We start from the raw sequence: 13852 nt of genomic DNA on the forward strand, positions 1-13852 counted from the left end.
TTTCTCTTAGTCATGTTCTCTGACCGTGGATGTGGTCTCTTACACACACACACACACACACACACACACACACACACACACACACACACACACACACTCTCTCTCTCTCTCTCTCTCCTAAGGTGAATAAAATCGTCTGGTGACAGCAATCATAAAATGAAAATACGTCGTCGGACTAAGGGGGTTTATTTATTCAGGCCTCCTCTTACTCACCCACTCCCGTCATTTTTTTTTTTTTTAAATGCAAGAAAGAAGGAACCGAAGGACATGAGCCCGCAAACCGTTCCTTCCAAGAAAAAACAAAAACAATACAAAAGAGAGCAAAATTCAAGATCCGCTCATTTCGAGATGCCTGGACATACTGCGTTTAAAAGACTGGAGATCACAGGAAGTAGGAAATACAGACAGAGGGAGACAGTTCCAGAGCTGACCTGTTGCATAAATGAAAGACTGGGAGTAACGGTTGCCTCTTGCATTAGAGAGTTGGACGGAAAAGGGATGAGAGTTTGTGGCTAGACGGGTGCTATGCACCAGTCGTAGAGGTGAAGGGATGCAAGCAGACAGTTCAGAGGAGCAGTGACCATTGAATTAGCGACAGAAAAGAGATAAAGATGCAACAGTGCGGCGAAGAGACAGAGGTTGACGGGAGCCAGTAAGAAGAGGAGAGTTGATGAGACGAAAACCCTTTGACTTCACTCTATTGAGAAAAGCTGTATGTGGGGAGCCTCCCCACACATGAGAGTTGTACTCTAAACAGGGGTGAATAAAACCCGTGTATAAAATCAATAACTGTGCAGGGGTAAAGAAGGTACGGAGTCGGCTTAACACACCTAATCTCTTGGGAGACGATTTTACAAGAGATGCAATATGATTTTTCCAAGATAAGTCCCGAGTGAATGAAACCCCAAGTATGTTCACGGATGATGCAGGATTGAGCTGGATATTATTAAACCTTAGAGGGTACTCCTGTGGACGATTGTGTCGGGTTGATAGGTGTGAAAACTGAGTTTTTGATGCATTAAACACAAGATTATTTTTTCCCCAGTCAGAGATACGAGCCAAGTCAGACATTAGGTGTGCCATAGCCTCATCCTTGTTTATTGAAGTAACTGCTGAGATAGACGTTGCGGGAACCGAACAGAAAGGTGAAGGGTGGAATCATCAGCGTACGAGTGGATAAGGTTAGATGTACAGCTTAGAAGGTCATTGTTGAATAAAAGGAAGAGAGTTGGTGATAGTACAGAGCCCTGAGGAACATCACTGTTGATAGATCTAGAAGAACGATGGCCGTCTACAACAGCAGCTATAGAACGACTAGAAAGGAAGCTATAGATGAAGGCACAGATAGAAGGATAGAAACCGTAAGAGGGCAGTTTGGAAATTAAAGATTTATGCCAGACTCGATCGAAAGCCTTTGAGATATCAAGTGCAATGGCAAAGCTTTCGCCAAAGTCCCGAAAGAAGGATGACCAGGAGTCTGAATGGTAGGTGAGAAGATCGCCAGTGGAACGTCCCTGACGGAACCCATACTTACGATCAGAAAGAAGGTTGTGATAGGAAAGATGCCTTAAAATTTTTCTATTAAGAATTGACTCGAAAACTTCTGATACACAGAATGTTAAAGCAATTGGACGATAGTTAGAGGGTTGGGAACGGTCACCCTTCTTTGGGACAGGCTGAATGAGAGCGAACTTCCAGTGAGAAGGAAAGGTACAAGTTGACAGACAAAGGCGAGAGAGTTTACCTAAGCAGGATGTAAGCACTGAAGCACAATTCTTGAGGACAACAGGAGGGACTCCATCAGGACCATATGCCTTGTTAGTATTGAGGCCAGAGATGGCAGAAAATACATCAGCTGAAGAAATTTTAATGTCAGCCATGAGGAAGTCTGAGGGGGGGGAAGTGCTGGAGGAACAGCACCGGAATCATCTAAGGTAGAATTAGAGGAGAAAGTCTGAGCAAAGAGATCTGCTTTATCAGTAAAAGAAATAGCTACAAAGCCATCAGAAGAGAAAAGAGGAGGGAAGGATGATGAGGTAAAGTTGTTAGAAAGGTTTTTGGCAAGGTGCCAGAAGGAGCGGGAAAAATTCGAGTTAGAGAGTTGAGAGCACTTAGTACGGATGAAATTATTCTTAGCAGTGCGAATAATAGACTTAGCACGATTCCGGGCAGAAACATAAACAAGATGTGATTCAGGGATGGGTTGGCTCCGGTACCTTTTATAGACCCTCTCTTTGTTGCGGACAGCATTAGAACAAGCGTGATTAAACCAAGGCTTTCTTGCATTAGTCAAAGGATATGAGAAAGGAATGTATTCTTCCATGCCCGAGATAATAACCTCCATAATGCGCAAGGCACACTCAGATAGCTCCCGGCCGTGGAACCAATAATCATTCCATGGAAAATCAAAGAGGTTCTGCCTCAGGGCCTCCCAATCTGCAGCTCCAAAGTGCCACAGACGACGTTTCTTTGAAAGGTCCACAGGCTGTACCAGAGCGATAGAACAGGTTAAGGTAATAAGGTTGTGATCGGAGGAGCCCAATGGAGAGGAAAGATTAACAGTGTAAGCAGAGGGATTAGGTGTAAGGAAGAGGTCAAGTATGTTGGAGTTCTCTCCAGGGCGGTCAGGGATACGGGTAGGGTGCTGTACAAGCTGCTGTAGGTCATTAAGGATAGAAAAGATGTAGGCTTGTTCACCAGGTGGATCCGTGAAAGGCGCGGAGAGCCAAAAGTGGTGGTGAACATTGAAATCTCCTAGAATGGAGATGCAGTTGTTGTTACGCAATCACCTTAACCCTCTGACCACTGATTACTTACTATGCATCTTATTCCATTAACGTCTGACTACAGTAGCACGAAAATGTAAGAAACCGGAGCAGTTAGCGTTAGGACGAGAACTGATAACTTCACACTATATTTCAGATTAAGACAGACGATTTTATTCACCTCAGACACGCCGCAGCCAGTGTTCATAAGAATCTCCCTACCACGTTACTGTACCTTGATGCCCTTCGGCGCGGTCAGTAGATAAATACTGTAGTTCCTTTATAGCCTACCGTTAGTACAGTGACTATTGTTCGATGACTATGGTGCACAGTAGACATACTTGGACAAGTGAACGGAACCTCAAATATGTACGGGGTGTTCGGTTCTTGGGCCTGTTAAACTTGGATTGCGTTTGTTCCCCTACCCCCCTCATCCCTGTTCATCCAACAGTAGCCGAGAATTTGTACAACCGGGGCCTTGGATGCTCATATCAGTTGTTGAGTGTCTTATTCCAGGGTAGGAGTGGGGCTTTTTATCTCCGCCAACGAAGTTTGAGGAGGTTGTATATTCACCCCTGTCCATTAATTTGTCTGTCTGTTTGTATACAAGAAACCTGACGAAGTTGCAATCGGATTTCAGTGAAATCTGGTGGATAGGTGGGCAGTGGATCAAGGGGGAGTTGATTATTGTTTGAGGTAGATCCGGATGCGGATGCGGGAATAATAATTGGCGTCGGTGTCGGTTTGCACTCTGAGATTGTGTAATAGGGCAGACTAAGGCCAGTGAATTAATTGACTCTTTGAGACCGTAAACTTATGCATTTGATAGAGAAGAGGAGTTACAGCAGTAAATCGTGTATCTTATTGGCGTTGGCGGAGGTATGTGGTCTCTATGTGTTTTTTTATTATGAGGAAAAGTGAATTGTCTGCCTTAATGACCCTCGTGTAGTCGATAGTCTTTATTCTAAACTTTCATTTCTGATCAAGGTCTCCAGTTTCTATTTCGTAATTTCCCATTTTTTTTCTGCGTCATTTCGGTCCTCGATTTACGCGAGGTAACAGCCGGGATTTTCATGCTAACCCTATTTCTCAATAATTAACTGGATGAGTAGGGTAAAAAAAAAAAAAGAGGAAAGGGAAGCCATGGGAGTAGAATTTCAACGGCCGTCCTTAGTGAAACAGCCAATACATCCATTTATAATTCCTGCAAGTTTTCGAATTTCTCAGTTCCTCCCCACAGGCATTATTCTACGCAAAGTATTAACACTTTCACTGCGGAGTCTTTCTTAAGTTGAACAGAATCGTTTGGGGGTAGCAGGCATGCAATGAGTGAGAGGGAGAACAATAACAAGATGAAGAACAAGAATTTTTCACTCTTCACTGTTATATACCTAGGCTCTAATGGCACAGGAAAAAAAAAATAATCGCACTGTAGGGCCTGACCACTTCACTACGGAGACGCATTTTCTACTGCATTCCTCCTACCTTCAGAAAATTTCATGTTGCTTCGATGAGCCTTTTATGAGTTAATGATGGCTATATCTAACCTCTCCAGTTGGAAGAGTATCTCCAAAGCTGAATGAAATTGTCTGGTCGCAGGGGTTAATGGAGGCAGTTTCTAGCACTTTTTCTGAGCAAATTCGTCTGACGGTAACAAAAATGACCTGAAGAAGACGTCCTCGTACTGATAGAGTTAAGTACCAAGCATATTAATAGACAAGGGTTAAAAAAGTTGTTTGTCCCCGGGCGCCACAGGAGGAACTGTAGGAAGGTTTGTGGAGGGAGGGGAGTGGTGGAGGAGGGTAGTGGGGAAGAATAAGGGGTTGGGGAGGGAGGAGGGATATGGGGAAGGGAAGGGGGAGGGGATCGTGAGGAGAGGAAGGGGGAGGGGGAGGGAAATGGCGAGAGGGGGACGGAGGGAGAAGAGGGACGGGAACAGGAGGGGGAAGATAAGTGGGAGGTTGAGGAATGCAAAGTGGGGAGGGAGGGAGGGTGGGAGAGAGGGAGTGAAAGGCTGGGGAAGAGGAGGGAGTGAGATGGTGGGGAAGGATGGGGAGTGAGGTGGTGTAAAGGAGGATGGGGTGTAAACGATACAAAAGAATACAAAGGAAAGCAAACAAGAAAAGATCTAGTGGTTCCTCCCGGGTTGTTTGTTAGAGAGAAGGCTACGACAATGATATCGAACGATATGAACTGAAAATAGGGATGACAAAACAAGACAGATATCAAAGCAAGGTGGCAGAGAGTTGTGATGGGTGGGGTGTAAGGAAGGGGGAAAGGGCAGAAGGAGGGTGGAGAAAGGGGAGGAGAGTGGTGGGTGGGAAAGGAAAAGGGGTGGGGAGTTGGATAGTGGGGTAAAAGCCTCAGCGGAGAGTGGGATATGGGACTAAGTAAAGAAAAGGTGGGGGGTAGGGGAAGAGAGGAAGGAAATGGAGATAAGGGGATGGGGCAGGGAGAGGCGGAAGGCTGAGAGGGGATGGACGAAGGGAGAGGAGGAGGAGTCAATGGAGTATAAGGGGAGGGAAAGGGTAGGTGGTGGGCAATGAGGGGGTGGTGGGAGAAGGGAGCTGAGAGGAAGCCAGATGAGGATATGGGGAGGGTGAGGGAGGGGGAGATGGTGGGCTGATATGTTTGGGGGAGGGAGGGAAGGGAGGTGATTGGGGTGGGGGATGATGGGAGGGAAAGGAGGGGTGAGATGGTGGTCTGAGCAACACCTCCAAGCCCCGTGCTGTGATTGGTTGGCGTGGTAGGTGTGTCAGGGCTGAACCAATGGTGGCGTGGGGCCTCGAGGTGAGTTGGGGCTCCTGTGCTGGCTGGAATGTACTAACCTTGACATTAATGGGCCAGATAGTGTTAACTCATTCTCAGGGAATAGTACTAACCATCTTTGTTACGTCATATTTTCGGCCGGTATCTATGTGTTTTACCTGTAGGTGCTGACTGTTTATCTACATATTCTGTGGTACCGGGTATATACAGTTCCTGACATTAATGCGGTATGAATTATCAGCTCTCATTGGAACAGCAATAGTATTATTTCTCGCCATCTATTCTATTGTAATCTATCTTTCTGTCTAAATAAACACGCATAAAAATGATATCTTTCATTTGTATCATCAGATGTGCACATTAAAAAGGATATACAGTACCACTGCTAATAAACATTCAAGTAACATAAAACTGAATAGAGGATAGTAAACGAAACAAAAATTTCCTATTGTCACACACACACACACACACACACACACACACACACACACACACACACACACACACACACACACACACACACACGTTATCAGTTGCAAGAGGTTAACATTTAGACAAAATGACGGCTTACATATTTCACTCTGGCTACTGTCATGCGAGTTTGTTTATTTCTGACAATGAATTTATTAAGTGAGCGTCTAACTGCTGCAGTCCGAAGCCTTTCCCAAGATAAGTAATTATTATCTAGAAGTAGCAAGGGAAAAAAATTAAACACCTACCCTAATTCCAGAGGTAAAATACTACATACTCATTTTTCTTTGACATGGCCCAGATTTCGTCTTTTTGCAGCTTGTTTCATGTGTGCCAGAAAAGACAATACTGTAACTACATCCTATCCACTGGACTTCTTTGTGAATGGCACTGTATTCTACTGGTTGTCTAATACTACGACTTTCCATATCACTTAGCTGCGACTGGCTCTGTATTCTATGGCTACTCTACTGCTAACAAGTCAGCATTCGAGGTGGAAAGGTAACAGTTTTAGGCCAAGTTAGAATAAAAAGCGTATAGTTCCTACTGACCTTCAACACATTCAAATTCCTGATTCCTATCGTAGGATTTAAAGTTTTAGCTGCGGTAGAGGACGAAGCTGAAAAAATGGGGAGGGAGAGAGAATGGGAGGGGAGCGGGTGGGACAGGCTGGGATGGTGATGGGACGAATGCGCTAGGATTGTGGTGGGTGAGATGAGTTGAGATGGTGGTGGATGGGATGGGTCTGGAATGGTGGTGGATGAAATGGGCTGGAATGGTGGTGGATGAGATGGGCTGGGATGGTGGTGGGTGGGATGGGCTAGGATGGTGGTGTGTGGGATGGGCTGGGATGTTGGTGGATGGAATGGTTTGGGATGGTGGTGGGTGGGATGGGATGGGATGATGGGGGCCAATACACCCTGTGAATAGAGGCATTAAAGATGGGAGGTATTTGTGGCATGGAGTTTGAAGTCATTTTTTTCTCCAGGAAGAACAAGGAATATAAAACTCCCCTATCCAAGTAACAGTAAAACAATATACAAATACAATATACAAAAGATAAACACAACATATATACCCCCTATATCCACATTTATGTCACCTGTCATGCAATTTATCTCCCCCAATCAATGGACGTCCTTTTTTTTTTTTTTTTTTTTTTTTTAAATATTGTATATTCTTGCTTATACTGGATGATTTTATTAAGATCTGGAGAGTCTCCTAAGAGAGTTGAAATTAATGAATGCTTCATCTAGCTCCTCCAGCTCGAAAAATATATTCTAAAGTGAACTCAGTTATCTGGAGACAGTAAGAATACGTCCCAACAAGTCTTTTTCTGGTAGAAGGAGTTGACAGCCTTGACTTCGGCTCCATACTCTGAGCACCCCTCCCCCATCGATAATTCAGAAACACAACTTGGAAGGTCAGACAGGGTGGATGTAACTAGACTACGCTATGGACATCATCCATACTTACCCTCACATAAACACAAAATATGTAATACTACAGGTATTACATTTATATCTGCGGTCAGTAGTTCTTTTATGCGCATCGGACTCCGGGTTAATTACACGAAATTTGAACAAGTCCAGTCGACTTAATCACTACTGGCTAGTTTAACGTTGTTACTAAATTTGTGACGCAGTTTGTAAGTATTGAAAAAAAATAAAAAAGCTGACTGCAGCTATGCACGATATAACACACGATGTAACACACCATACAGCACATAATGTCACACTGCCATGCACACAACTCATACAGTACATATTGTCAGGTATGCTGGACATGTGTTCTGACCCGTCGAAGTCGGTCTGATATCTTTATGCCACAGGTATGCTCAATCAGAGCCTGAATAAGAAAGAAACATGAAGTTATCTTATAACTGCAAAGAATAATAATATTTAAGATAGAAATATGAATAGTGGCACTCATATACCTTTCATCTTGGGACACTGGTATAGCTAGAAAAATAATTCACAAAACTGGATGCAAACACGCCCTAGCCCTCGGTTAAGCTTCAGAACGACTTATTCCGTTCCTCCCGTTCCATGCCAGATTGATAAACTGCCGTAGTTTGGTGCGGTCGTCGGTCGCGACGCAAATGCGTTTGAGAATGTAGATGTCTGAATGGTTGAGCGTGCCAGCTCGAGTGAAAGATAAGCATGAGTGCATGCTTGGTAACGAACAGACTCTGTGAGACAGGTTATGAGTGTCTAAAATTACACTGAGTACAAAGGAGAAATTTTTCTTTCTTCTGTGGGTATCAAAACTATAGCGTTCTCTCTCTCTCTCTCTCTCTCTCTCTCTCTCTCTCTCTCTCTATGTATATATATATATATATATATATATATATATATATATATATATATATATATATACACTAAATAAGAAGAGTTTTTATCTATGAGTCAGTAGCAAGTCACGCAACATCTGCTTAGCAATCACTGGTTCTCAAATATACCCACCTTCGTGTCATGAATGTTAGAATTTTTCATGGTCGCTTCGTCTGTGCAATGTTTCTTCATGCTGGGTCCATCCATCCTCACTAGCGCAGGTGAAGGGTGGTGTGGGAGAGAGGCAGGTAGAGACAGAAGCGAGGTGCGCCGGTGTGTGTGAGTGTGTGAGAGAGGTCTGAGCTGGTGCCAGGGTGATAGTGATGCTCGGGGCTACCAAACACACCCACTACCATCTCTACCACTCCTACCCTTCACACACCCAACCTATCACCACCCTCCCATGTTACCATTACTATCTGACTATCTTCCCACCTCACCTCGAATACCATCCATTTCTGTTCTTCCTACCACAACTACCATCCTACCAATATAGCTCTCATTACTTTTCACTGACATTCCCCTCATTACTATTTCCTCCTCTGTGTATTCCTTCGTTACCTACTCTCCCATGCAGTCAACATTACCTCCCACCAATACCTACTACTATCCTTCTCTTCTCTTAGTACTAACGTTACATTTCACCAACTTATCCATCCCACCACCGTCACTCCATCCCTTCCCTCTCCTCTCCCCACCTTCCTTGCTAACATTACTGCCTGAATAACCCCACCCCCCAATACTATTCACTGGTACTTTGGACACCTTCTACTGCTACCACAACTACCAGTCTACCAACATTGTCCTGACCACATCTCTCAAATATATTTCCTCCTCCCCACCACCACTATTACCTCCCTTCCACCCCCTCCCCCTTACCCTCATCATCACCCCCCCCATGCTGCCATTATTGCCTCTCCCCCACCCACCCCCTTCGATGCTATCACTATCCTTCCCTCTTCCTATCATCACCATCAGCCTTAACATTCACAACCAGTTACTACCACTCACTACCACAACTCTCAGCACCTCTCTCGCCACCACAGCTACCAGTGTCTCTCACCACTACTCACTACCACAACTGCCAGCATCTCTAACTACCATTCACATCCCACAACTACTAATACTGTTTGCACTACCAGCATCTCTCTCTCTCACTTCCTGCCATTCTCTACCACAACTTCCAACACCTCTCAACCACTGATTTCCACTGCTACCAACGCCTCTTTACCACTCATTACCACAACTACCACCATCTCTCGCTACAACTCACGACCAAAATGTACCAGCACCTCTACCACTCACTACCCACCGTCCCTAACATTGTCACTCAGTACCACAACTACCATCATCTCTATCACTGACTACCACAAGTACCGCTATCGCTTTCGCTGCTAGTCACAACCACAACCATCACCATCTCTCTCCCTACCACTCACTGCTACCACTCTAAGATTCCTACCACAGTCACTGAACCTCGTCACTACAAGAGATATCACCTAATCATCTGAGTAAAATCACAAGAATAAAACCAAACACATTTCATCGTCATCGTAGTGAAAAGGACAATTCTCTCTACGCTCTTAACTACGACGGGTTATAAAATCGTCTGGCGGTGGCAAGAGTAAAATAAGTAAGAGTTCATTGCACTGAGAAGTTTATTGGAGATTTTTACTGACCACTTTCACCGTAAAAGGCCCTTCGTAAAAAAAAAGTGTTCGGTGATAGCAAGGTTTAAGTAAATAGAAAATAAAACCGTCAAGGCCAGTAGCCTACAACGACGCCTTCTGTGTTCTAGATTTGTTGGTGCTGGGGAGGGACGCCTTCATATGGTGGCATCGATATATCGGTCGGATGAACTGTCTGGTTAGACAAGCGTCCCTTAAATACTTGCCTATCCTGCGAAAGGAGGATGGCGAATAGCAGGACGGCAACCAAAACCTGCAGTCTACCGGGTTCAAGTTTCAGATGAACTTGAGGCTGGAAAAGCAACTCCTATTATTTCTGTTCTTGCTGACACCAGACTAAAGCCAAAAGGGAAACCTCCTGAAGTGAAGAGATGAGAAATTATCTCCACTGACTCCCTCGGTATGATATCGTCCCAGTTTGTTTTGAGCCTGCTACCGGATAGACGATTTGTTCAGCTTAGGAAGGACGCCTTCGTATTGAAAAGGTTAACCTCTTCAGTCCGATGACATTTTCAATTTATTCTTACCATCTTTAGATTATATATTACCTCCGCCAACGATGCTGGAGGAGGTTATGTATTCACCTATGTTTGTCTGTCCACACGATATCTCCAAAGGTTCTCAATGAAGTTCAATGAAATTTTGTGGAAGGGTGGGCCATGGGCCAAGAAAGAAATGCTTAAATTTTGGGGCGGATCCTGATCCGGATCCCATGCATAATAGCTCCAAAAGTTTTCAATGAATTTCAAAAAAATTTTGTGGAAGAATGGGCCATGGGTTAAGGAACAATTTATTAAATTTTGGGGCTGATCCGGATCCTATTCTGCACAATATGTCCACGGACCAGGATCCGGATCCTTTTTAATGGCAATGGCATTGGCGGAGGTATGTGCTCTCTGAGTTTTGTCTAGTTTTATTTAAGTTTTTGGAATTTTTTGGGACGTATTATTTGTATAAAATCGTTGTATAAAATCGTTCGATGGTGCCTTAAAATAAATAAAAGTCATCAGACTGAAAGGATTTATGAGCAAATAACTACACACTGCACCGTGCTGGAGAGGGATGCCTTCACGTGGTGGCACCGATATAACCAGCCAGCTCCACTGACTGCTTATATAAACATCCTTCAACTCGCTTCCTTCCCCAAATGGAGGATAGTGAATCTCCGGAGAGGGACAGATTCAGTCTGCAATTCACCAGGTTCATAATTATTCAGATGAAATGGGGTTACATCATCATCAACAACTACTACTACTACTACTGCGACTGCTACTGCTGCTGCTGCTATTATTATTATTATTATTATTATTATTATTACTATTATTATTATTATTATTATTATTATTACTACTAAATCACTGAGACACGGGAGGTCGTCTTCACAGAGGTTGTAAATTCAACTTGAGACTATCAGGTGCTGAGAATTTTTGCGAGTGCACAAGGCAGGGTAAAATAGCATGGAGGAGGGGAAAGAGGAGTGTGGAGGTGTTGGTAGGTACTGGTGGAGGGGATTGAGTGGAGAGGTGGTTGTGAGTATTTGTGGAGGTGAAGGAGTAGTGTGGAGGTAGAAGTAGTGGGTCATGAACGTTTATTAACACCCGGCATACCATGAACAAGTTCTCCACACACTCGTCAGATTTATAGCGTTAATATATGCTTGAATAATGGTGAACAAATATTTTATTCTACCGACGTATTGTAAAAGTTGCATAAGCCATAAACATTCCAGGGACTATTTTTATGAGGCCACGCACCTCAGTGGAAAATATACTCAGAAACAGTCGCCATGAACCCCTAGTAAGCAGAGTATCATCGGATATATTATTTATATAGATATTAAAAGGGTGTTAATTCCGCATGGCCGAATTGTTCTGGATGTGTAGCGTACCACTACACGTATTCATGCTGTACTTTTCAGTTCCTCTGGTCACTGGGCCACCGGCAGTAACCACGCGACCTCATCACACCTGTCCCAGACGCAGGCTGGGTTAACCGCCCTTTATATTCTTATCAAGTAAGATTAAGCCGGATTAAACTCGCCGACTATGTGCTGTTAACCGTCCATTAGATTCCTGCTAAGAAAAAAGTTAAACCGGATTAAACTCGCTGGTCAACTCTGGCTGCCAGACATACCTTTGGGTAATTAAGCCCAATATTCACACAGAGGCCTACATCAGTTCAGCTGACTAAACTTCACAGTAATACACGCACACTAATACTAGCACCTCTTAGAGCAATACCTACCCTTTGTACCATGCTGCTTGTTGTAACTTATCATCAGTGTAGAAACTGTTGCTTCAGTACAGAGCGTTCATCTTCTGAGTGGTAGGACAAAAAGAAATATCAGCAATAGATGGCTTTGGACCCATAGTGCACCTGTATTTTGGGGGGTAAGCGTAGTCTACATTCTTACTCTACTTTCTTTACCCCAGGCGATTTATGAAAGTTGTTTGGACGAGGGCCATGAACGTAGTTAGCGAGTTTCTGTAAGGCCCTAATATTACTCCAGAACACGACCCGCAACAGTCGAATTTGCACCTAGGTCCCCAGTAGCACACTGGGTGAATTGGGACAAGAAAGGAAGAAAACAGACTTTATACAACAGTCTGACCAGCCCTGGAAACAAACAAGCAGTTGGGTTCCAATCAGCCATTCCTGAGCCCATAAACTTTCCCAAACTGAAGCTGTGTTTAAGATTACTTACGCAAGAAATTACAACAATCTAATCTTATTTTTATCTTTAAGGATAATTCTGTTTTCCGTAAAGTAGAATAATAAATAGAAACAATTTGACATGGACTATGGTTAGGAAAGTTTATAAACAGTGTGGCTTGTGATAGTGACGGGCGAGACAGAGAACAACACAGAACTGGTTATGGAAATACAGAAGGGGTGGGGGTCAAGGGGGTGCCAGAAGAGAGGGGGGAGAGGGAGGTTACGTGAAGGGAGGGAAAAGGGGGATAGTGAAGAGGGGAGGGGTAATGGGGAACTGGGAGGGTGGGGGAGAGGGCGAGGTGTAAAGGAACGAGGGAAGGGGGAAGGTGATGGAGAGGGAGGCAGGGGAGGGGGAAGGTGGCAAGTCCAGTGCTTCAGGGGAGTGTTGTTTAACCTTCTATCACGTGACCAATTGTGTTTACGTATTCTTTGTAAATGATGAAAACGGCTTGTAATTCCTTTGACGTCATGCGAAACAAATTGGTAGAAAAATATATATTGTTTGCCTTAATGACCCTCGTGTAATCGACAGGCATTTAACTAAGCCTTCACCTCCTCGTCCTCCTCCTCCTCTTTCTCTGCTTATCGTAAGAGGCAGCTGAAAGAGGCCTTTTTGTCTCCAGTCTTTCCTTACTGTCCTCTTCTCGTCTGCCACACCTTTCTTTTTGGTATTTCCTTGTTTCATCTGGCCTATATTTTCCCTCTACTGTTATCAGGTTAGACATTTGGTTTAATAACATGGGTAATTTAAGGACGTCCCACTGACACAAACCGTCTTTCTTTTTCCTTTTGCTTTAACGCCAAAACGTTTCATCACCAAGCTGGTGCTAGTACTTGATTATTCCCTCCTTCCTTCCTTCCTTCATCCCCCCCCACACGCCTCCTCCTCCTCCTCCTCCTTCTCCTCCAAATTCTCTTCTTTTTCTTCTTCTTCTTCCTCCACCTCCTTTTCTTATGTAGCCTATAAGCATCACACCTCATTAGAACATCATCTTAGGTTTTTCAGCTAAATAGCGGAGAGGGGGAGGTAAGATGGCTAAACCGGTGCTTCAGGGAAGTGTTATGGAACCTGTTGCACGTGTCCAAGGAGCTGATCTCCGCTCTGTGTACC

At 44.1% G+C, this 13852-nt stretch overlaps 1 protein-coding gene across 3 annotated transcripts in view; it reads right to left on the reverse strand.

Annotated features, from left to right (window-relative positions):
- Positions 1–13852, reverse strand: part of Hn (phenylalanine hydroxylase) — a 45236-nt gene that overhangs the window by 16412 nt on the left and 14972 nt on the right. The window contains exon 1 of one of the 3 annotated variants that reach the window (XM_080277530.1): positions 8471–8616. The exons of the other annotated variants lie outside the window; for them this stretch is intronic. Coding sequence (XP_080133656.1) covers positions 8471–8545 — 75 coding nt within the window. The 5' untranslated portion in view covers positions 8546–8616. Of the gene's footprint in view, positions 1–8470; positions 8617–13852 lie in introns of those variants that run through there. 3 annotated transcript variants of the gene reach the window in all.

Source organism: Coenobita brevimanus, chromosome 70 (genome assembly GCF_032717465.1).
Source record: "Coenobita brevimanus isolate Jiangsu-jjx chromosome 70, ASM3271746v2, whole genome shotgun sequence".
NCBI classification, from domain to species: Eukaryota; Metazoa; Arthropoda; class Malacostraca; order Decapoda; family Coenobitidae; genus Coenobita; species Coenobita brevimanus.